Raw genomic sequence first — 24058 nt, forward strand, 5'->3', positions numbered from 1 at the left:
CTAAGTGAGGCACCACTGTATATGAGCTTGGGTTTCTCCAAGTATCATAAACAAAGTTGTGACTTCTGGAAGTGCTCGTGTGTTCTGATGAAGTAAATGTTTTGCCATTTGCAGTAAAGAAAAAAGGGCATATCTCTTACCCAATAGGCACTGGCGCGAATGTTTCACACTGTCTTCTACCTAAATGAAGAGTTAGGTTCAACATACTCTCTAACTTTCACTCTGCTGGGTGGGGCTCCGCCTCTCTCACACATGACTTTGCCCCTGGATGCATATGCAACTCCGCCCCCCCCAGGGTTCCAGCATGGCTGGAACCTAATGTGATCACTGCATGGAGGAGGAAGACAACTGTGCAGAGGGAGGCAGAGGTATGTGTGTGCCTAGATTAGAGGGAACCTTGGTTGAGGTGATTCAGTGGGCATACTATTCATATGGGAAATTCAACAAAACACAGTCACTGAACCCACACCCTACAAAAAGAAGTAGTAGTTAGTAGGAGACTTTATTTATTTATTTATTTATATGCTAGGAAGATCTGTGGACCCACCAGAAACTGCAAGTGGCAAGCATCATCATAAAAGGAGCTGGACCACTTACATGAGAATATGAAATGCCTCTTCCAAAGAGACGACTGCTTACATGTATTTTCAAAAACCAAGTGTATGTTTTCATCAGGACAAATTTTGTTCTTCATATGTTAACATATGTGGCTTAATTGATCAACTAAGGCTGTAATCCCATGCCCACTTAGCTGGTAGTAAGCCCTACTGATTTTAATGAGTTTTGTATCTGAATAGGTAACACATTGAAGTGCATTCTGACACTACAAGTTAATTAATTTGCTACACTGAAGACACCGTAAATCTCCAGAAGATGCAAAGTGGGAAAGGATTTCAGGATTTTTTTTTTTTACCTTCGAATCCACCTGGGCCCTGCAGGCCATCTGTCCCTGGATCACCTCTGAAGCCAGGAAATGCTGATACTCCCCCTCTTCCTTGCACTCCTTGTTTACCAGATGGGCCTCTAAAACCTTAAAAATAAAGTTAAAATAAGAATCTCTACCATTTCATAAGTGAATCATCACTGGGGTGAGTAAAAGCTGATCCAACAGGTACAAATACTCAACTATCCCACACATTACACCAGAACACAGAGTTCTAACTCCTGTCTTCTGAAGATGCTAGTCAAAGAGACCAGTGAAACATTAGGAAGAAAAACCTCCAGAACATCGCCAAACAGCTCGGAAAACCAACACAACCATTTGAGAATACAAAAGCTCATTTAGCTTCTAAACATTCAAGGTGGTTATAAGAAAACATAATATTTTTAATGACAAAGATGAAAGCAAGATATCTGAACTTCCTTGCAAGTAGTTAAAATGGGGGAATCTTTGGAGGGAGGGATGGCACCGTACTTCTACTGCTTTCAGAAGTAAACAGCATTTTATTATTGTACTGCCAATATAAGCAGAGCAGCCAAATATATGTGTCAGAATTAGACATGGGAGCTTCATATTTGTATCCCAGGGAAACAAATATGAAGCTCAGTAGCACAGGTGCCAGGGCAGTCCATTATTGCCCCCCAGAGCCAGCTGGGTCCAGTCACTGGGCTCCTTGCAGAATGCACATCCTTCAGCAGTGACATCACACTGATCACATACTTAGTACTGCTGTCAGGAAGACAAGTTTCCCTCCTCAGCTGCTGAGCAGTTGACTGAGGGGAGACGCAGAGAAGTGCTGACAGGACTATGTGTGCAACTGGCATGATGTTGCTGCCAATGGACATGCACAGTGAGGAGTGGTGCTACGCTTCATATTTGTTTCCCCAGGAAACGAATATGAAGCTCTCATGTCTAGTCAGAATCTGACTGCATTTTTTTTAGTTTCTGAGCAAGAGTTTGATTACCCACAGATTTCATTTGCAGCAGGAACAGTGAGGGCCCAAACAATCGAAAGGCAAGCATAGGTGATACCTCTATCAGACCACTAACAATCATAAACATTCGTTTTTCTACCATATGGGCCTTCATCAGGCTAGAGGACACCACTTACCTATGGATGGTGCAGAAAAAACACAAGAGTTCCAAAAATCATGGCTAAATATCTATGCCAGGATTTAAAACGAGGCCTGTAAAGTCAAGCCAGGACTGCTGGTTTTAAACTCTACCTCTGGCAATGTTGACAGAGTTGTCCCAAACTCACCATACAGAAGGCTTGCCTTTGGATTGCCTTTAAATTGTGTACAAGAACCACATGGCTTTTTTCCCTTCTGCTGAACAGATAACACTTTGTCCCCAAAGCAACACATTTTAAAAGGTGCCAGTTTTACAAAATCAATATGCAAACAGAGCCCACTGTTTCCTTTCTATGACCAATAAAAGCAGGCTAGTTTATAGTTTACGAAGTTATGAAAGATGTTAGAGGATAATTACATAACCTTCACTGTCTCACATGTTTTAGCCTTCACAGAATAGGATCTGGAAACAGTATAACATATTGGGCATAAATATCTCCCACCTTTAATTTTTTTTTAACGCTTAAGGAATACATAGGACAAAAACGGAGTATCTTTTCTGAAGTTTGCCATATCAGGAAATTGATTAGTGTTGGCCTGAATTATAGAAATCCTATAAGAAAAAAACCTTCATGTGCCTTCATGAACATATTCACACACAGAGTATTGGAAGTGGAGGTGAATGCTGTGCAGGGCAGGGAGAAAAAGAACCCATCATGGCAGGCAGAATCATTTCCTACCTGGATCTCCTGGTGGGCCTTGAGGGCCCATGTCACCCAGAGGTCCTTGAGTTCCTCTGCTTCCATAGGCACCTGGTGCCCCTTGCTCAGCAACCAGTCTAGGAGGGACAGGAGGTAGTCCAGGGGATCCTGGAGGTCCCGGAAATCCTAAAAAGATCCAAAATAAAGATGCTGACTTTGCAGACAGGGTATACAACTTGCATTGGACCATTTGTCTTCTTGCAGTTGATATTGGAGTTTACCCTTTGATGCAAGTAGTGCAATTTCTGTTTTGGTTTCCTGCAGATTTTTATACTTTTCTGTAATAAAACAGGAACATACACTGGCAGAAGTTAACAGCCTGAAAGGAGTCACTGTTCAATAGACTAATGTTAAATTAGGGGAAATAGCAGAGGGTCTAAATCACACGATGATATGAATGTTGGATAGGAAAGGTGCTGTAGCAGAGGCGTCATATAGATATCTTACTCTAATTCATTCTGTTCGAGCATGCTGTAATAAGTATATCCGTATCAATTGTTAGATAAATATAACAAACTGTATGTGTCCCCAAATCCTCCATAGGTAAGAAGTATCAGGAAATTCCACTGATTCAGATATAAAGGCAGGCTCCACAGTTGTAAACCCACAGAATTTTACTTAATAAACTAGTAATTTGACACAACCCCCTCTTCTAACAACTAAAACACAGTCCTGAAAATGTGGACCGGTTACTTCACATTCCCCTGCACTCATGAGTCCAAGTTCCTGCTTCCAGCAGTACCACTGGCATCTTCCAGGGGTAAGACAGGCCTGGATTAATCCCAAGGTTTATTGGTGTTGAAGGCATAATTCATTCGATCTTTATTGCTCCATATCTTTCTTTTGTCTGTCAGCCGCAAGCAAGCCACTTTGCTCACTCTCTAACTCTTCTCTCTCTATTCCTTTACCCAAGAGGCACTGCCTTGAGCTTACCTACCTGCTATCACGAGGAAGAAGAGATGGACAGTTTCACCTTGCTGCAGCCTCCTGTTTCTCTCCCATTCCCATTCCCATTCCCACCCTCACCCCCATACAGTGGCTATGCAGTCAGTGTTCATACAGCACTCTGGATCTCCCTCCTGCATCTTTGCTGTTCTTCCACAAGCAGACAAAGATTTTTCACTTCAGACAGGCTTTGCCTTAATGAGTGACTGTCTCAGAGGGGTTTTTCAATGGAGTGTTGTGCCTTGTTGCTCTGAATATGTTTTTGATGTTAATTTTGTTTATCAGTTTTAACACAGTATTTATATGATTCTTTTAAATATTTGTATACTTCCTGTTTTTATCTTTTAAATATTGTTATTTAATTATGTAAGCCACACTGGGTCCTTTTGAAGGAAAAATGTGGTGTAAAAATATTAAAAACAGTAAATAATGAATAAATATTTGTCTGTGTAATGAATGGGTATGACACAGGGGGATATGCAAAATGAGCAGGTTATGTAAAAATAAGTTTTGGGGGACCTCTGCAAAGATAAACAAGCATCTGAGTGGGAGCTTTCTTTGTTGTTAATAATAAATAATCATGTGCCACCAAGTCAATTCTGATTTATGGTGACTCTTTCTGGGTCTTTCTAATATACAAAAGTGATTTACCATCTCCTTTTTCTGGGGACATCCTGGGACTGGTAAATTCCCAGCTTGCCCAAAGCCACACAGGCTGGCTCTTCTCCTTGGAGGCACAGTGGAGAATTTAACTTCCATCCTCTGGCTCTGCAGCCAGATATGTAAACCACTGAGCTATCCAGCCAGCCAATTGCTAATAGGCCTGTGAACTGCCTGTTATTAATAGGCAGCTATAAACTGAAGAGTTTGGGAAATGGACAGACATTCTTTCCATTTCTCTGCCATGCTGGTCAAGATCCATTGCTTGCTGCAACGGGTTCATTTTGCCTCACAGGAGGAATGAGTTAGTGATGATCCAGTACATTCTACCTTCTCTGTGCAAGAAAAGAAGAAGCTTTATTGAATATGCCCTTAACATGACAACACTGAGAAGTAAAAGATGGGGCTGATACCATTCAAAATGTGTTATAGATCTGGAAGCTCTGATTTAGTTTACATGCTGCGATTTTATAAGATAGCTGTTTCATAAAAAATACAGTCAACTAGCACACTAAAAAACTCACCAGAAGGCCCTCTATCTCCTTTGGGTCCAGTGGGGCCAAAGTCTCCAGGAAGTCCCACAATGCCAACAATACCCATGACTCCTTGTTCACCTTTATATCCTTCAAGGCAAAACAATAATATGGTTGTGTTATTACATACTAGCCTAAATTAGCATTCTAAATTAGTAGCTCTCAGTAATGGGTTTTACCAACTAACCTTTTGCTCCAGGTAATCCTGGTATTCCTGGTCGTCCAGCTGGGCCTGGGTCTCCTCTAAGTCCTTTTGAACCATCCACTCCTTTCACACCTATTTGTCCTACCTCTCCTTTGGGACCTGGCGGACCAGCTGCTCCTGGTATTCCTATAGTTCCTGGGTAACCTGTAGGGTTTTCACATGTTTAGAACTTGTATTGGAAGACAAAGCTTGCAACACTCTTCACTACTTCAAAGAGGTAAACTATATTACTTATAGCACCTATATAACAAGAAAACTTGGGTATTATGAAACATTATTCTTTTTTAATGGGAAAGCCCTTTCCATCACTGTTCTAAAAAAATGACAAGCCAATACTGATATGCATGTCCGCATCATCACCATGCGTTTAACTCTACACAGAGTAAGGCACAGCTGACTGCTTGAATGGGACTTTTGTGTATATGCATAGGTGCTGAAATTCTGGATTTTGATTCAGAACACTTCCAGAAAGGGCTTTATTTTGCACTCACCCAGTCTTGTAAATGGAACTCTACAGACAATCCAGACAATCCACCTGGTAAATTTGTGACTTCTTCCATATTTTTAATATTAAAAAACTATGTTAAGGAGGAACAGACGTAATAGTTGCAGAAAGACTTTTGAACACTAGTGCTACATCTGTCTGTTGGAGGGTGTGACTACATAGCGGGAAACACTCAGTTTGATTCGAAGTTTTTCATGCTGGTTGACCAATGGTTTTAGCCATCCAGATGAATACAAACAATTATGTTGCAGGAGTCAACGGGGCAAAAGCAGAGAAACCTTTGGATGTGTTTAGACTGAGCTTCAACAGCTATTACTGAACTAACAAGGTCTTAATTGGCAGTTTGCACTGAGACCATTCCTTCCCTTTGCCTCTTTTTAATTTTTTTCATTCTTCCTAAATGAGTTCTAATCTGTTGCAGCACTAATTTTACAAAAACCCATTTTTTAAAAAACCACTATTTGGAGACAACCCCTTATGGATTGCTGCCTTGTCATGGTGAAGGGGCTTGAGTAATTCAGAGAAGCTATGGGCTATGCCGTGCAGAGACAACCAAGATGGACAGGTCATAATGGAGAGTTCCGACTAAACGTGATCCACCTGGAGCAGGAACAAGCCACTCCAGTATCTTTGCCAAAAAAACTCAATGGACAAAAACAAAAGGCTAAAAGATATGGTGCTGGAAGATGAGCCCCTCAGGTCAGAAGGCGTCCAACATGCTACTGAGGAAGAGTGGAGGACAAGTACAAGTAGCTCCAGAGCTAATGAAGTGGTTGAGCCAAAGCCGAAAGGACGCTCAGCTGCAGACATGCCTGGAAGTGAAAGGAAAGTCCTATGCTGCAAGGAAAAATACTACATAGGGACTTGGAATGTAAGATCCATGAACCTTGGGAAGTTGGATGTGGTCAAGCAGGAGATGGCAAGAATAAACATTGACATCCTGGACGTCAGTGAACTAAAATGGAGAGGAATTGGACAAATTGAATTCAGACAATTATCATATCTACTATTGTGGGCAAGAATCCCGTAGAAGGAATAGAGTAGCCCACATAGTCAACAAAAGAGTGGGAAAAGCTGTAATGGGATATAATCTCAAAAATGATAGAATGATTTCAGTACAAATCCAAGGCAGACCTTTCAACATCACAATAATCCAAGTTTATGCACTAACCACCAATGTTGAGGAGACTGAAATTGACCAATTTTATGAAGACTTACAACACCTTCTAGAACTGATATCAAAGAAAGATGCTCTTCTCATTACAGGGGATTGGAATGCTAACGTAGGGAGTCAAGAGATAAGAGGAACAACAGGGAAGTTTGGCCTTGAAGTTCAAAACGAAGCAGGACAAAGGCTAATAGAGTTTTGTCAAGAGAACAAGCTGGTGATCACAAACACTCTCCTCCAGCAACACAAGAGGCGACTCTACACATGGACATCACCAGATGGGCAATACCGAAAGCAGATTGTTTACTTTCTCTGCAGCCAAAGATGGAGAAGCTCTACACAGTCAGCAAAAACAAGACCTGGAGCTGATTATGGCTCTAATCATCAGCTTCTCATAGCAACATTCAGGCTTAAACGCAAGAGAGTAGGAAAAACCACTGGGTTAGTCAGGTATAATCTAAACAAAATCTCTTATGAATACACAGTGGAAGTGAAGAACAGATTTAAGGAACTAGATTTGGTGGACAGAGTGCCTGAAGAACTTTGGATGGAGGCTCGTAACACTGTAGATGATGCAGCAACATAAACCATCCCAAAGAAAAGGAAATGCAAGAAAGCAAAGTGGCTGTCCAACAAGGCCTTACAAATAGCAGAGAAGAGAAACAAAATGCAAGGGAGATATGGAAAGCTACAGAAAATTGAATGCTGACTTCCAAAGAACAGCAAGGAGAGACAAGAAGGCCTTCTTAAATGAACAATGCAAAGAAATAGAGGAAAATAATAAAAAAGGAAAAACCAGAGATCTGTTCAGGAAAATTGGAGCTACTAAAGGAACATTTTGTGCAAAAATGTCCTTTATCATGTCCATCTAAAAGAAGCAGAAGATATCTAGGAGAGGTGGCAAGACTAGACAGAGGAATTATACCAGAAAGATTTGGATATCCCAGACAACCTAGATAGTGTGGTTGCTGACCTTGAACCAGACATCCTGGAGAGTGAAGTCAAGTGGGTCTTAGAAAGCATGGCTAACAACAAGGCTAGTGGAGGTGATGGTATTCCAGTTGATCTATTTAAAATCTTAAAAGATGACGCTGTTAAGGTGCTACACTCAATATACCATCAAGTTTGGAAACCTCAGCAGTGGCCAGAGGATTGGAAAAGATCAGTCTACATCCCAATCCCAAAGAAGGGCAATGCCAAAGAATGCTCCAACTACTGTACAACTGCACTCATTTCACATGCTAGCGAGGTTATGCTCAAAATCCAACAAGGTAGGCTTTAGCAGTATGTGGACTGAGAACTGCCAGAAGTACATGCTGGATTTCAAAGGGGCAGAGGAACTAGAGACCAAATTGCTAACATGCGCTGGATTATGGAGAAAGCCAGAGAGTTCCAGAATAACATCTACTTCTGCTTCATTGACTATGGGTGGATCAGAGCAAATCATGGCAAGTTCTTAAAGAAATGGGAGTGCCTGACCATCTTATCTGTCTCCTGAGAAACCTATATGTGGGACAGGAAGCAACAGTTAGAACTGCATATGGAACAACTGATTGGTTCAAAATTGGGAAAGCAGTATGAAAAGACTGTATATTGTCCCCCAGCTTATTTAACTTATATGCAGAATACATCATGCGAAAGTCCAGACTGGAGGAATCCCAAACCGGAATTAAGATTGCAGGAAGAAATATCAACAACCTCTGATATGCAGATGATACCACTGTGATGGCAGAAAGTGAGGAGGAATTAAAAAACCTCTTAATGAGGGTGAAAGAGGAGAGTGCAAAAAAGGGTCTGAAGCTCAACATCAAAAAAACTAAGATCACAGCCACTGGTCTCATCCCTCCTGGCAAATTGCAGGGGAAGATATGGAAGCAGTCACAGATTTTACTTTCTTGGTCTCCATGATCACTGCAGATGGAGACAGCAGCCACAAAATTAAAAGACGCCTGCTTCTTGAGAGGAAAGTGATGACAAATCTAGACAGCATCTTAAAAAGGAGAGACATCACCTTGCTGACAAATGTCTGCATAGTCAAAGCTATGGTTTTTTTTTCCATCAGTGATGCATGGAAGTGAGAGCTGGACCATAAAGAAAGCTGAATACCGAATAATTGATGCTTTTGAATTGTGGTGCTTGAGGAGACTGTTGAGAGTTCCCTGGAGTGCAAGGAGATCAAACTTATCAATTCTGAAGGAAGTCAACCCTGAGTGCTCACTGGAAGGACAGATCCTGAAGCTGAGGCTTCAATACTTTGGCCATCTCATGAGAAAGAGAGGTTACTTATTTGTAACTCTGGTTCTTCTGAGGATAGAACTGCATGTCCAAAATCCGCATGTACCTTGGCATGCATATCCAGATGATAGTGGGATGTGAAGGTTGATGGAGCTGACCAAGTGGCAGCCCTGCAGATATCTGGAATCAGAACATCGCACAGGAAAGCGGTGGAGGTGACCAGAGCCCTGGTGGAGTGAGCCTTGACACTGGCCGAGAGAGGCTTCTGGGCAAACTGGCAAGTCAAGTGTATGGTTTGCACAATCCATCGTGATGTGGTTTGTGGGGATATTTGTACTCCTCTGTGAGGTGGGTGAGGAGATACAAACAAGTGCTTGGACTTTCAAAAGGAAGCTGTCCTCTTTACATAAAAAGTTGTGAGTTATTGGTCCCATAAATGAGATCAAAAACCACGAAACAGGAAAATCCAGGCTTCCTTCACTCCCGACTTAAGTTAACTGCTTGAGTCAACACAGTTTCCGGGACATGAACTCTTGGCAAACCTGCATTTAAGGCTGTTTCGATTTACTAAAAAGAAACCACTCAATACCGTATCTTTACTGTTCAATGACTCAATTTTGGTAACGTAAGCCAAATTTATTATCTCTAGGGAAACTGTTCTGTTCAAAGGACTAGAAAGGCCAATTATTAAACAACATGAGTTTATTTAAGTGAACAAAGAAAACATTTCTCTACAGTTTTATTTCTAAGCAACAGCATAACGTTTCAGCACCTTCTATAAAAATTAACTATTAAACAAAACAAAATCTAAACTATAAACTAAGGTAAACAACCGATATTCTTACGCAGTCCATATTGTTAAATCAGGTTCCTTCGTCTGGATCAAAGAAATTCAACGCCATGTTTTCAGATACCCAAAACTCTCTTCCTCCTTCTCTCTCTCAGAGTTCCTTTTTCCAACCACTTGTAAATTTCTCCAACCTGCTCCTTCCTGACATATTCAACCAATCACGAAGGAAAGAATTAGCATAGGGTACGCCCTACTTTCCCACCAACACCAAAGAATTGTTTATCATTCAGGTTAGAGATATTTTGACTCTGCCGTGTTTTTCTCTCCAGCTGCAGCGATAAGGTTAGCGAATAAAGCTGAAAATAACTACTAGTAATTTTCCAGAACTTAGCCTGTGTCAGACTCAAAATGGATTCCTCTATGGTTAAGACATGACTACATAACCCATCTCTAATTAGAAGAACACTTCATCACAAAAGCAACATACATCCAAGAGGTGGAGTGATCTTTCAACACCTGTTGATGGTTTGGGGGAAAAGGTAAGAAGGGTAATTGGTTGGCAGACGTGGAAATCCAATAGCGACCTTGGGGAGAAAGGAGATATCTGGATAGAGGGTGACCTTATCTGGGTGAAATTGTAGGAACAAGGGATCCACGTGGAGTTCTGAGAGCTCCGATGCTCTGTGAGCGGATGTGATGGCCACGAGAAAAAAAGACTTTGAAGGAGAGTAAACGTTTGGACGAGGTGGCAAGAGGTTCAAAGGGAGGAAGTGACAGATGCATGAGGACAGTGGGTAGTGACCACTGGAAGGAATCTAGAAGGATTGAGAAGGAATCTAGGAGGATTGAGAAGGTCTAGGAGGATTGAGGTGAGCGACCCCTCGAAGGAATTGCTCTAGGGTAGTATGTCGAAATAATAAGACAGCATCTGAGTCTTGTGGTTGGTGCGCTACGACAGCTGACATGTAGACCTTAATCGTGGATAAGGATAAGTTAAAAAGATAGGAGAGGAAGACCAATACTGCTCGAATAGTAGTAGAGGCACTGGGAAGATTATTCTTTTGAGCAAATTTTAGAAATGCCGACCACTTGTAGGACTAAAGCTGATTCATAGCAGGTTTCCTGGAGAGAGAAAGGAAGATGTTTAAGGAGGAAGGATCCTCCAGGCCAGTGGTTCTTAACCTTTGTTACTTGGATCCTTTTGAATTGCAACTCCCAGAAACCCCAGTCAGGACAGCTGGTGGTGAAGGCTTCTGGGAGTTGCAGTCCAAAACTCCTGAGTAACCCAAGGTTAAGAACCAGTGCTCCAGGCTGTCAAGTGTAGGGACTGTAGGTCGGGATGGTATGGTTTTCCGTGGAGTTGTGTGAGGAATTGAGGGAGTCAAGGTAGACGGATGGTTTGGGGCGTCATGGACGTCAGCATTGTGAACCAAGGTTGTCTCGGCCAATATGGAGCAATCAGGATTGCATTGGACCAGTATTGCCTCAATTTGACGATGGTTTGAAGTAGGAGTGGTATTGGGGGAAAGAGGTAGAGGAGGTGGGTGGTCTAAAGTACCATGAGGCCCTCTCCCAAAGATCTTGTGCTGATTCCTGCCATTAAGAAGTAGCTGTTGCATTTCATGTTCACTGCCATGGCGAACACGTCTATGTCGGGGTGACCCCATCTGTTGGAAAGTTGAAGAAAAACATTCTGGTTGAGACCACTCATGCATCTGAGAGGTTCATCTGCTTAGATGGTCAGCCCATGCATTGTCTTGTGTGGCAATGTGGACCGCCATTGGAAACATGTAGTGGTCTAGGCACCACTCCCAGAACTGGACAGCAAGATAGAGGAGAGGTAATGAATGTGTGCCTCCCTGTTTGTTGATATAATAAAGTGTTGTCATATTATCCATGGTGACCTGGGCTGCGGTGCCTGCAATGATTGACAGAAAAGCATGGAATGCTTTGAAGATAGCCAGTAGTTCCAGGTTGTTGATGTGCAGAGATTTTTCGTGGGAGGACCATGTGGCATGTATGTGAAAATCTCTGCAGTGTGCACCCCAACCAACGGAGCTGGCATCAGTTGTGACCTGTGTTGTCAGTTGGAGAGGCGTGAAGGGTTGGCCGAGGAAGAGATTGGAGGGTGTGATCCACCAAATCAATTGGTAAGCAAGCTTGTGAGTAACCTGTAGGCTCATGGTGGGTGCGTCGAGAAGTGGGTCGAACAGAGACAGGTTCCAGGCCTGTAATGAGCACATTTTCAGTCTGGCATGTTGGATAACGGATATGGTGGAGACCATAAGGCCAAGGAGTTGTTGTACTTGATGGGCAGTAACAAATGGTCGACAAGAGAGTGTATTTTGTTTGCGCGTCCCTTGGGCAGGAAAATTCTGGCGTGGTGAGAGTTGAGAACTACGCCTATGTAATCTACCCTTTGAGAGGGAGTTAGCACTGACTTGTGATTGATCTTGAGGCTGAGGTTTGCTAGAAGAGACAATGATTGCAACGTCTTTGAGGGCCTGGGCTCATGAGTGAGCTACAAGTAACCAATCGTCGATGTAGGGGAACACCGAGATTCCAAGGCTGCGAAGATGTGCTGTTACGAGAGTCATGCACTTCGTAAATACTCTGGAAGCTGTGGAGAGGCCGAATGGTAAAGCATTGAACTCGTAGGTGGTGTGAGAAGCGGAGGAATTTGCGGTGGTCATGTCTGAGGTATGCATCGGTCAGGTCGATGACCGAGAACCAGTCTCCCTGTTGGAGCAAGGGAAGGATGAGTTCCAGAGTTACCATGCGGAAGCACCGTTGGGTGATGAAGTAACTGAGGTCCCGAAGATCAAGACTGGGACGTAGGGAATTGTCTCATTTTGGAACGAGGAAGTATCAGGAGAAAAAGCCTGGGCTGGAGGAACTTGGTGTGACGAGTGAAATGGCCTTCTTTGAAAGTAGAGAGTGGATCTCTGATTTGAGAGTGGTGGAGGGGGAAGTGAGAACAATCTGAGGTGGTGGTATGGATAGGAATTCTATCGCATAGCCTGTTGAAATGACTGATAACACCTACAAATCAGTGGTGATGTGCGCCCATGAGTGAAAATGTGGGGCAAGATGGGTGGTAATGAGGGGGGAACAGGAAAGTCAAAGGCTCTGTTTGGTTTTCTTATCGGGGCACCTGAATGACTAACGAGGGCGTTGTCGTTGATTATGCTGTTGAGGTTGGTATGAGGATGATGGTTGAGGTAAGCAGCATTGTTTGTCCAGAAATTACTTACATTGTTGGAATGGATACTGACGGCATCACTGATAGTGTTGAGGTCTGTAATATGGCTGAGTATTATAGGAACATGCCGTTTTTCTCATCTTTTGCAGTTTATCAAGGATGTCATCTGTATTGTTGTCAAAGAGACCGGAATCATCAAAAGGTAAGTCTTCAGTCCGCATTTTAGGGTCTTCAGAAATGTTTGCAGAATACAGCCAAGCATGTCTTCGCAAGGCTACTGCTGTTATCATATGTTTGGAAGCTGATTCTATAATGTGACAAGCTGTAATTTGCTCTTGTCAGGCTAGAGCCATGGCCTCATGATGAAATGCAAGACCCCTAGGTTTGTATTTCCCCAAGACCCTTGTTCCAAAGGAACCTGTAGTAGGCTCCCATTGCGGCTAGGTAGTTAGCCACCCGGAGGGTAAAGGAAGCGAGAGAGTAAACTCTATGACCAATAATATCTAATTTTCTACCCTCCTTGTTGTTCAGGGTGACATTCAAATGGTTTCTGGAATGAGTCTGGGCCACATCCACAATCACGGAATTAGGTAGGGGATATTTGGAGAGAAAGTTGGTGTTGGTACCATGGGTTTTGTAGAGATTCTTGACTCTTTGGGACATTTGTAGTATCGAAGAAGGCTTGGTCCAGGACTGTTTGGTAAGTTTAAGTAATGATGGAATGAGCTGCATGTGAAGAGGGGGGTGTTTGATCTCATTGATATCTTCGCATACTTTGTCTGATTTGGACTGGGTAGGTTGTTGGATGTCGAGGTCCATGGCCTTGGCGATGGGGAGGACCAACTGGGAGTATGATGCAAAATCCTCAATGGGGAAAGAGGATTAGCATCAGTGACATCTGAGTCAGGAGTGGCAAGACTAGATGGTGACTCCTGAAGGGGCGAGGAATCCAAAGACTCAGAGTCAGCGGATTGTTGAGAGGAGGAAGATGTGAGGGTATTGGGAGAAGATTTGACTCGCTGACGTTTAGAAGGTCTAGTATCAAGTTTTCCCTGTACTGCTTGTGCGGGAGGGTCTGGCTTCCTTTTTTGAGGTTTTGTAGAGCCTGTCGTATCAGGTGGAGGTCCCGTGTATGTTGTAGTGGCCTGTATGGCTGATGATCGGTCCCAACAGGCGGCTGGTATGGAGTGTTGAGAAGAAGACTTAGACTTCTTCGTACCGGAGGGACCGAGGTAAAACTTGTATGTAATGCGCTCTACGTGGGGCTTCCTTTGAGGCTGCTGCGGAAACTACAGGTGGTGCAGAATGCGGCGGCCAGATTACTTAGTGGAGTGAGAAAATTCCAACATATTTCACCCACTCTGGCCGCATTGCATTGGCTGCCCATCCGATTCCGCATCGACTTCAAAGTGCTAATGCTTACGTATAAAGCCCTAAACGGTTTAGGGCCTCGATATCTGGCGGTACGCCCACTCCTACCAAGATCTACCCGTGTCACTCGTGCGAGCCAGGAGGTGAGGCTGAGGAGCCTAATGCTGAGGGAGGCCCGGAAAGAGAAGACAAGGAATCAGGCCTTCTCGGTGGTGGCTCCTCGCCTCTGGAATAATCTACCTCCTGGGATCCGCGGAGCTCCCTCATTGGGTATCTTTAAGAACCAACTGAAGACATGGATGTTTCGGCAGGCCTTCCCACCAGACAATCCTTGCTGTCCCTTTCTTTCTTTCTTAATTACTTTCCTATCTGTGTAAGGTTTTATTTATGCTGTTTATATATGTTTATTTTTATCACTTGTGTATTGTTAGCCGCCTAGAGTGGTCCTGAGCTGACTAGATAGGCGGGATATAAATTAAATAAATAATAATAATAATATGTCGCTTATGGCTCTTGGTACTTGGCTTTGGTACCGGAACAGGAAAACTCTCAAAGTCTGAGGGTTCACCATAGGAATAGGTAGGCTGGTACCGAGGAGATGAAGAGGCGGATGAGTCCGACAGATAGTAGTAGGCATATTGCATATGAAGACTGACGAACTGTTCGATACCATGGTGTCAATACCGATGACCGTGGTGGTATCGTTTAGGTGGTAGGTCATAAACTGTAACATGTTTGGACAGATGATGATGAGCCCTGAGCCTGGCGATACCGGCAGTCCCGAATGACTTGGAGGCTGAAAAGCAATGGTATCGGAGTGGCCAGTGTCTTCGGTATGGAGTTTAGATTTCCTCTTTTTAACAGCCACTGGATTGGGGGTGGGCATCGATCCAGACTCACACCCAGACACGCAGCCAGCCAAGGATTTGGGGCTCGAACAGGCCCCGTACAGAACCAACCGACCACCAACCTCTATACCAACAGGGCCATCCTGCCACCCTCGGCACAGCCACCTTCTCCTCTGCTCGCCCAGTCGCCATCCTGGGCAGATAACCTCGGCTGAGCTAAACGCCTTACCGGAAGCAGGGCCGTCGCTGTAGGACATATGTCAAGACAGCCCTTCCAAAACTTGTCTCCTTCTTTGCCCAAAGGTCCAGTCTGTAGTGGGTGATGAATGTGGACACGCTGGACCATGTTGCTCCCTTGCAGATGTTTGGAATGTCCACACCACGCAGTAAGGCAGTAGATGTTGCCATGGAGCTTGTAGAATGTCCTCTAAGACCTTCAGGCACAGTCCTACCAGCAAGTTCATAGGCAAGAGTGATGGTGGAGACAAGCCACCTGGACAAGGTGGAAGATGATGCCTTATGCAGTCCATGAAAACACAGGAAAAGTCTTTCAGATTTACGAAAGTCTTTTGTCCTAGAAGTATAGTATGCCAGCGCTCTCCTGACATCGAGGGACAGGAGCATCTTTTCGACGTCAGATGAAGGATCAGGAAACAAGGCAGGTAACGAAAGAGGTTGATTAAGATGAAACTCCAAAACAATTTTGGGTGAGAACGAAACATCCGGGAACAACATAACTTTGTCCTTGTAGAATTGCAAGTAAGGAGCATCAGACCTCAAAGCTGTTAGCTCACTTGCTCTTCTAGCGGATGTAACAGCAACCAGAAAAAGAGTCTTAAATGATAAAAGTTTGATATCACATGAAGCCATTGGTTCAAAGGGATGCTTCATGAGAGACTGCAGTACCAACGTTAAGGACCATTGAGGTACTGGGGGTTTAGTAGGAGGGCGAATATTGACCAGTCAGTCCTTTCAAAAACGCCTTCAAAGTTGGGTTTGAAAAGAGACGAGAGGATTCTGAGTCTCTGGGCTGAAAGGAAACTATTGCTGATATGTACACCTTAAGGGTAGATAAGGTAAGGCCCAAGTCAAAGAGATGTCGAAGGTATATCAGTAATGTCTTTAGAGATACTGGTGATGCCTCGAGGTTCCTAGAAGCAGTAAACGTCAGGAAATTGTTCCACTTATACTTGTACAACAGAGTATTAGAAGGTTTCCTAGACCTCTCTAAAACCTCTCTGATCTCTGGCAGGTGGAGGGACTTCAGGTCTGAATGCAAGATGCTCCCCGAATCCTGTGTCATAAGATGTGGAAGTAGTGGAAGCTTCAGCATGTCCACTGCCAAGTCTCTCAGAGTAGAGAACCACGGTTGACGCGGCCAGCAGGGAGCTCTGATGATGGTTTGTGCTCGTTCCTGCTTGAGCTTGACTAAAGTGGAAACAGGTAAAGTTGTTCTTGCCATGGTATCATGAAAGCATCTCCGAGGGAGCCTGGACCCCTGCCCGCTCGAGATGCATACCTGTCGCACTTCTTGTTCATGAGAGAAGCGAACACGTCTATGTACGGTTGACTCCACTTTCTCATAGCATCTGGAATATGCTGTCGTCCAGCTCCCACTCGTGGGACTGTCCCTTCAGGCGACTCAACTTGTCTGCCAGCTGGTTGTCTGATGTTGAGATGTGGATCGCCACTGGGTAGATGTGATGGAGGCAACACCACTCCCACAGGTGCACGGACAGGTAGAGTAGTGACATTGACCTCGTCCCTCCCTGGTTGTTGATGTAGTACATGGTCGTGGTGTTGTCTGTCACAACCTGAACACCACGACCCTGTATCAGTGGGAGGAACGCTCTGCAGGTCCGAATCACTGCCAGCATCTCCAAGTGGTTGATGTGGAGTCCTTTGTGCCTCTGAGACCAGAGTACATGTATTTTGTGTCTGCTGCAATGTGCACTCCGGCCTGTGGGACTTGCATCTGTAGTTACTTGCACAGATAGCTCTAGTGGATGAAAAGGATGCCCCATCATGAGATGTGGTAGGAAACTCCACCATTTGAGTTGCCTTGCCAACTCTGGGGTGACCAGAATCTGTTTCCGAGGGTCGTCACAAAGTGTGTCAAAGTGATGGAGGAACCACGCCTGCAGAGAGCGCATCTTCAACCTCGCGTGTGGGAGAGATGCTGTTGTCGAGGCCATGAGGCCTAACAGGTGTTGTGCATGGTGAGCTGATACCAGTGAGTGTGGGTGAAACTTCTGAACAGCTGCCTTTAGTTTCTGAATGTGCTCTGCGGGAAGAAATAGCCTTGCCTGTATGGAGTTCAGCGTGGCTCCTATATAAATTTTTTTGTGTTTTTTTCTTTCATGTTTTTTACTGTTATGTTTTTTAATTAATTTAATTTCTAAAGAATAAAAAGATAATTGACCATATTACAAATAGTAAATACAAAGTTATTCCCTTCAATTCTCCAAATCACATATAAGCCGCCCAGAGACCTCTGGGTAGAGTGGGCGGCATATAAATAAATAAATAAATAAATAAATAAATAAATAAATAAATAAATAAATAAATAAATAAATAAATACCATTACCCGTCACCATTTAAAGAAATATCGACCAACAATCTAAATTTCTTTTTAATCCACATGTCTCAAAGTCTATTTTGTTGGCATATTTTAATAATGGTTTCCAATTTTCAGTGAATTTACTGTGGCTTATTTCTCCTCTATGTAATCTAACTTTATTAGTCATTTTTTCCATCAGCAATGTATTTTGTCTAGATTTGGGGCCAAAGTCTCTGATATAAGGAAGTGATCAATTCTTGAATAGGTACAATATCTTTTAGAAAAATATGCATATTCTCTCACTTCAGGGTTTAAATACCTCCAGCCATCAATTAAACCTGATCTCTGTATTAGTTTCTTAATTTTATTACCATCATTTGATAGCTTTCTGTTTTTTGATGTTGTATCGATTTTGTTTAAAATACAATTTGTGTCTCTGCCTAAGATAATTTCTCCCCAGGCAAATTCTTTCACCTTTCTTATAAAGCTCTGCATAAAATTTGCTTGATCTATATTGGAGGCATAATAAGAACCAATAGTTAATAATTTGTCTTCCAATTTTCCCTTTACTATAACATATCTGTCTTCAGGGCCTCCCATATAATCAATCACTTCAAATTTTGAGTTCTTCATAAAGATTATTGCCACCCCTCTAGCCTTATTCATTCCATTTGCTATATATTCTTCACTTATCATTGGGTGCTTAATTATCCCTTTCTTGTTCTTATTTTGATGAGTCTCCTGTAACAACAACACATCTACTCCTAATTTTTGAATAGTCTTAATTATATCTTTTCACTGGTGACAGCAACCCATTCACATTATTTGAAGATTATCTAACATTATAGTCATACGTTCTATATGCTATCTTTACAAATATATTCTTTATAAGTATTTGTCTAATAGATTTTATATATGTTGTGGTATACAGTCAAATTTTACTAAGCCAGATTGTCTACTTCGTTCTAATTTTCTTTTCAGTGTCAACCATTTTACTATGCCTAATTCCCTCCCACCCTTTCCCCCCTCCCCCACCCTCACCCTGTTCCAACAATGGTCAGTGATTTTGAGCAGTCTGCCCAATAAATTTGACATGCTTATTACAAGTCTTGAAAGTTTGCCTGACACGCAATTAACCTTGGAATATATCACAAGCAGACTTTTGCAGGAAAAGGATCGTTGGAATGAGAGGTCCGACAGTGCTGACAGAAGCCACGTGAAAGCTGATCGGGAGAGCTAGAGACGGAATCCAGTGGGCAGCATGAAAGGAAGAACGCCAGCTACTGACAGAGAGCAGCGTGGGCATGCCATGACAGTTAAATCATGTTACAGATGTGGTTCAAAGAATCATCTTTTGAAAAATTGTGGACAGACTGAAAACAGAATGAAAGGAGAGACGTTTTCAAACAGCAGAGAACCAGTGACTTACAGACGCTCCGGAGAAGGCAGCAGAAAGAGAATTTCTCTTGTTAAGAGAACAAGAGATAAAGTGTTCAAGGTTGTGAACACAGCTGCCTGGATAATAGATAGTGGGGCTGTAAATCACTTGACTAACGAGCCAGAAATGTTTTCTTTTCTAGGAGACACGGAGCTGAGAAGCGTGACTCTGGCGAATGGAGAAAAAGCAGATGTTTCAGCTGAAGGAAGAATTTATATTCCCAGTCTAAAATAAGAGATAAGTAACGTGTTACTGGTTCCCAGTATAGAATGTAATTTGTTAAGCGTGTCAGCTTTAGACAGACAAGGTTTTTCTGAAATATTTGAAAAAGGTGAATGCATAATTAAGAAAAAGAACAGTGCAATAGCAAAAGTGAAACAAGAGGACAGTCTGTATGTATTAAAAATCAAAACACATAGAGATACACATATGGTAAACAAAAATGAACCACAGCACAATAATTGTATACATTTGTTACACAGGAGACTGGGACATGTGAATTTCAAAACTGTACAAAGAATGGAAAACACTGCCAGAGATATACATTTAAAAGATTGCCAGAATTACTTAGATTGCCAAATATGCAAACAAGCTAAAACCCATGTGGCACCAAAAGGAAAATTAAGTGTCAGAAAGACAAGTAGACCATTTGAACTTGTACACGCAGATTTAATAGGACCATTTCCACCCTCATTAGGAGGGGCAAAATATGCATTGGTAATAATTGATGACTACAGTAGATTCTCATTTTGCTACACTTTAAAATCAAAAACAGAAGTGTTTCACACTTTCAGGAAATGGGTGAAATTCATTGAGAGATGTTTTGGCCACCAGATGGTGCAATTACAAATGGATAGGGGCTCAGAATTTATGAACACTGAATTTCAAAGGTGGCTAGAAAACGCAGGGATAAGCCACAGAAAAACAAGCCCATATTCTCCGTTTCAAAACGGTGTGGCAGAAAGGAGGAATGGGGTACTTCAAGAAATGAAGGATGCATTGTTAGCAGATGCAGGATTGCATCATGGGTTTTGGGCGGAGTCTTTGAAAACTTCTAACTATTTGGTGAACAGACTTTGGTCATCTGCAATAGATCAGACTCCTTATTACATGCTTTTAAAAAAAGAACCTTCATTAAAGCACCTGAGAGTATTTGGTTGTACAGCATGGGTACACATACCAAAACAGTTAAGGAGGAAAGGCAGAGCCAAAACTAAGAAGATGAGGTTCTTAGGGTATGACCTGGTTCTAAAGCATATAGATTTATTGATGAAAATAGAAATATTGTGATATCCAGGTCTGCAAGTTTCAATGAAAGTGAAAATTGGGATAAAGTACACGCTAATTCACAAGTTTTTATCCCAATGAATGACACAAGGAGGAGTCAGAATAGGAAGTTAGAAACACATGAAGAAGACACGAGGTCCACGGTTGAAGAAGATGAAGATGTAAATGAAGAAGAAGAAGGTAGTGAAATAGAGAAAGAACCAGAAACACAGGGTCCTAGGAGGTCTGAAAGGGCAAACAAAGGTGTACCACCCAAAAGATTTGGAGTAGGTGAAGTAAGGGTTTGTCATGTGTACATAGAACCTAGAAATTATAAGGAAGTGATGGAACTTCCTGAATTTGAGAGAAGAAAGTGGCAAGATGCCATGGATGAAGAGATGAGATCCATGGAAGAGCACAGAGTATTTACAGAAACTAAGCTACCTGCAGAACACAAAGTTATCGCTAGCAAGTGGGTGTTTAAAAGGAAACTACAAAATGATGGAAATTACAGATATAAGGCAAGATTAGTGGCACAAGGCTTTACTCAAAAGAAAAATGTGCATTATGATGAAATTTTTTCCCCCACGGTGAGATCTGAAACAGTAAGAATGGCGTTAGCCTTAGCAGTTACAAAGGACTATTTAATCTATCATTATGACATTACAACTGCATATTTGAATGCAGATCTGAAAGAAAAATTATACATGGCTAAGGCACCAGGCTTTGAAGGTACAAAAGTTGGTTTATAGATTAAACAAAGCCATTTACAGACTAAAAAAATCAGCTAGAAATTGGAATGTTTGCCTACATAAGGTACTGGTAAAAATGGGATATAATAATAGTCTGGCGGATCCTTGTCTTTATATTAAGGAAAATGGAAAAGACTTGAACGTATTGTTAGCTTATGTGGATGACATCTGTTTCATTACTAAAAGTGTAAGTACTCCCATGACAGTAGACTTTCAGAAGAATGATGAAAACAGTAAAGATTTTGAAAATTAGGAATTATATCATTCTGCAATTGGAAGTCTAATGTATTTAGCAAACTGGACACATCCAGACATAGCAGCTTCTGTAAATATCCTAAGTAGACATGTGGCAAGACCAAGTGTAAAACACTGGTAAGGGGTAAAAAGAATTTTTAGATATCTAAAAGGAACGTGCAATTACCATTTGGTGTTAAAACCATCAGAAGAATTAAGACTATCTGCTTTTGTCGATAGTGATTGGGCCAATGATGAAACAGATAGGAAATCAATGTCTGGATTTGTAATAATGCTAGGAAATAATCTAGTTGGATGGAAGTCCAGAAAACAGAATTCTGTTGCCACTTCAACTGCAGAAGCAGAGTTTGCCACCCTGTCAGAGTTATGTTCAGAATTGACCCGGTACAAACAGTTAGTAAAAGATTTAAAAATTGAAACAAATGGCGCAATAAAAGTTATGGAGGATAACACCACATGCATACATATGGCTGTAACAGAAAGAGTAAAAAACAGAAGTAAGCATGTGGATATTAAATACCATAATGTAAGAGAAGCGATAAAAGAAAAATTGATTGAATTGGGGTATTGCCAGACAGAAGAAAATATAGCAGATATTTTAACTAAACCTTTGAATGCTCAAAAACATGAAGAACATATTAAAGAGTTGGGAATGTGTTTTGTTCAGGCATAAAAAATTAGGAGGGGTGTCAGGATATTGTAATTTTTGTAGGCCTGAACCTGGATTAAATATGATATTAATCAGCTTCCATAATGAACAGATGTGTGACCGCTGAGTCACTGTGACAGAGAAGAGGATGATGCAATGTCTGAAGAAAAGATGACACCCAGGTGGAGAAGATGATGTAATGTGTCCAGTGATTGGATATAAGAAGCTCTGTAAATGTATATAAGAGAACAGTGTGTACATAATGTATTCTCCTCTTCTATCACTTGCTGCTATCCTCTATGCCAGTTTGTCTGATGATTGCCTGCTACGCCGAAGTGCTGCCGGTCTGCATATTTGTATATTTTGTATAATACACGTGTCTTGTTATAGAAGAAGGTGTCTGTGTCTTCAATCAATTAACTCTGCATATTTTCGCGGTGCGAACCAGACAATTTCTCGTAATTCACTGTGAGGCCCAGATTTTGAAGGATGCTTAGAGTGTACCTCAAGTCTTGGATGGCCCTTTCCCTGGATGGAGACACAATTAGCCAGTCGTCTATATAGGGGAACACTTTCACTCCTTGTAGATGTAGAAAGGCTGCCACCGGTGCCATGCACTTTGTAAACGTGCGTGAAGCCGTTGCTAAGCCGAATGGTAAGGCCGCATATTGGAAGATTTTGTTGTTGATCACAAAGCGCAGATACTTCCTGTGATGGTGATGAATTGTTATGTGGAAGTACGCATCTTTGAGGTCTATGACTGTAAACCAATCTCCTTTTTTCAGCAGGTGGACGATGGACTCCAGTGTGACCATCCAGAATCGACGTGGATGAAGGTAAATGTTCAGGTCCCTTAGGTCCAGAATTGGTCTGAGTCCTCCGTCCTTCTTGGGCACTGTGAAGTACCGAGAGTAGAACCCTCTGGTGATGTCTCGATGCAGGACCTGCTGTATTGCTTCTTTTTGGAGCACAGCGAGAACTTCCTCCTCTAGAGCAGGGTTGGATGTTGTCACCTTTAGATAACCTAGAGGAGGAAGCTCCATCAACTCTAGTCTGTAGCTGAATTTGATGATATTTAGAACCCAATTGCCCTTTGTGATCTTTTGCCAATTGTGGTAAAATGGAGCAAGTCGTGTGGGATGATCCTGCAGTAGATTGGGAAAGTCAAAGGTACTGTTTGGCCTTTTTGCTAGAAGGCCGGTAAAACTGATACTTGTTTGATGCTTGCTGTTTGTAGGATGAAGCAGCAGAAGATGCCTGGGAAGATCTCCCTTGGGAGCTTCTGAAATTCTTGTATTCCTGAGAAGACTGATGCTGGAATTGCTGTTGTGGAAGATGCTTCTGCCACTGTGATTTCTGAAACCTGGGTTGTTGATGAATTGTGTATGATTTTGCTGTCTTTTTACTTTCATGTAGAGTTTCAAAGATTCGTCAGTTTTCTCATTAAATAAACCTTTAGCATCAAAGGCTTGTTCCTCAATCTGTTTCTTTACATCCTCAATAATGCCTGAGGCTCTTAGCCAGGCATGGCGGCAGATAGCTATAGCAAAGTCTTGGTGGCAGCGTGAGTAGCATGTCTCGCTGCCAATCGTTGATGTTTTGAGAGTGTCATAGCCTCAGCATAAGCATTAAGGCAATCCTGTCTGATGTCTTCAGGGGTAACTTGCAGAACAGGGAGCACCTTGTTCCAAATCTGTTTCTAGTATGCGCCCATTGCTGCTTGGTAATTACAAACTCGCAGCAAAAAGGCCTGGAAATTATATATTTTCCTCCCCAAAACCTCCATTTTTCTGCCCTCCCTATTGGTAGGAGTGACATACTGACGTCCAGAAGCTTTGGAGGAATTGGCAAGAATGATAACAGAGTTTGGTGCTGGATGTTTCGACAAAAATGTAGTATCG

General features: G+C 42.3%; 1 protein-coding gene and 1 long non-coding RNA gene across 5 annotated transcripts in view; one reads left to right on the forward strand and one right to left on the reverse strand.

Annotated features, from left to right (window-relative positions):
* Nucleotides 1-24058, reverse strand: part of COL4A2 (collagen type IV alpha 2 chain) — a 410505-nt gene that overhangs the window by 52926 nt on the left and 333521 nt on the right. For all 4 annotated transcript variants that reach the window (XM_072992602.2, XM_072992648.2, XM_072992721.2 and 1 more), the window contains 4 exons: nt 5100-5261; nt 4904-5002; nt 2754-2900; nt 914-1030 (listed from right to left, as the gene is read on the reverse strand). In XM_072992602.2, coding sequence (XP_072848703.2) covers nt 914-1030; nt 2754-2900; nt 4904-5002; nt 5100-5261 — 525 coding nt within the window. The remainder of the gene's footprint in view (nt 1-913; nt 1031-2753; nt 2901-4903; nt 5003-5099; nt 5262-24058) is intronic.
* On the forward strand, nt 22856-23623 carry LOC144583758 (uncharacterized). Its single transcript, XR_013537691.1, has 2 exons — nt 22856-22993; nt 23395-23623. It is a non-coding gene; the product is annotated as an uncharacterized LOC144583758 (long non-coding RNA).

The sequence above is a fragment of the Pogona vitticeps genome, chromosome 1 (assembly GCF_051106095.1).
Source record: "Pogona vitticeps strain Pit_001003342236 chromosome 1, PviZW2.1, whole genome shotgun sequence".
NCBI classification, from domain to species: Eukaryota; Metazoa; Chordata; class Lepidosauria; order Squamata; family Agamidae; genus Pogona; species Pogona vitticeps.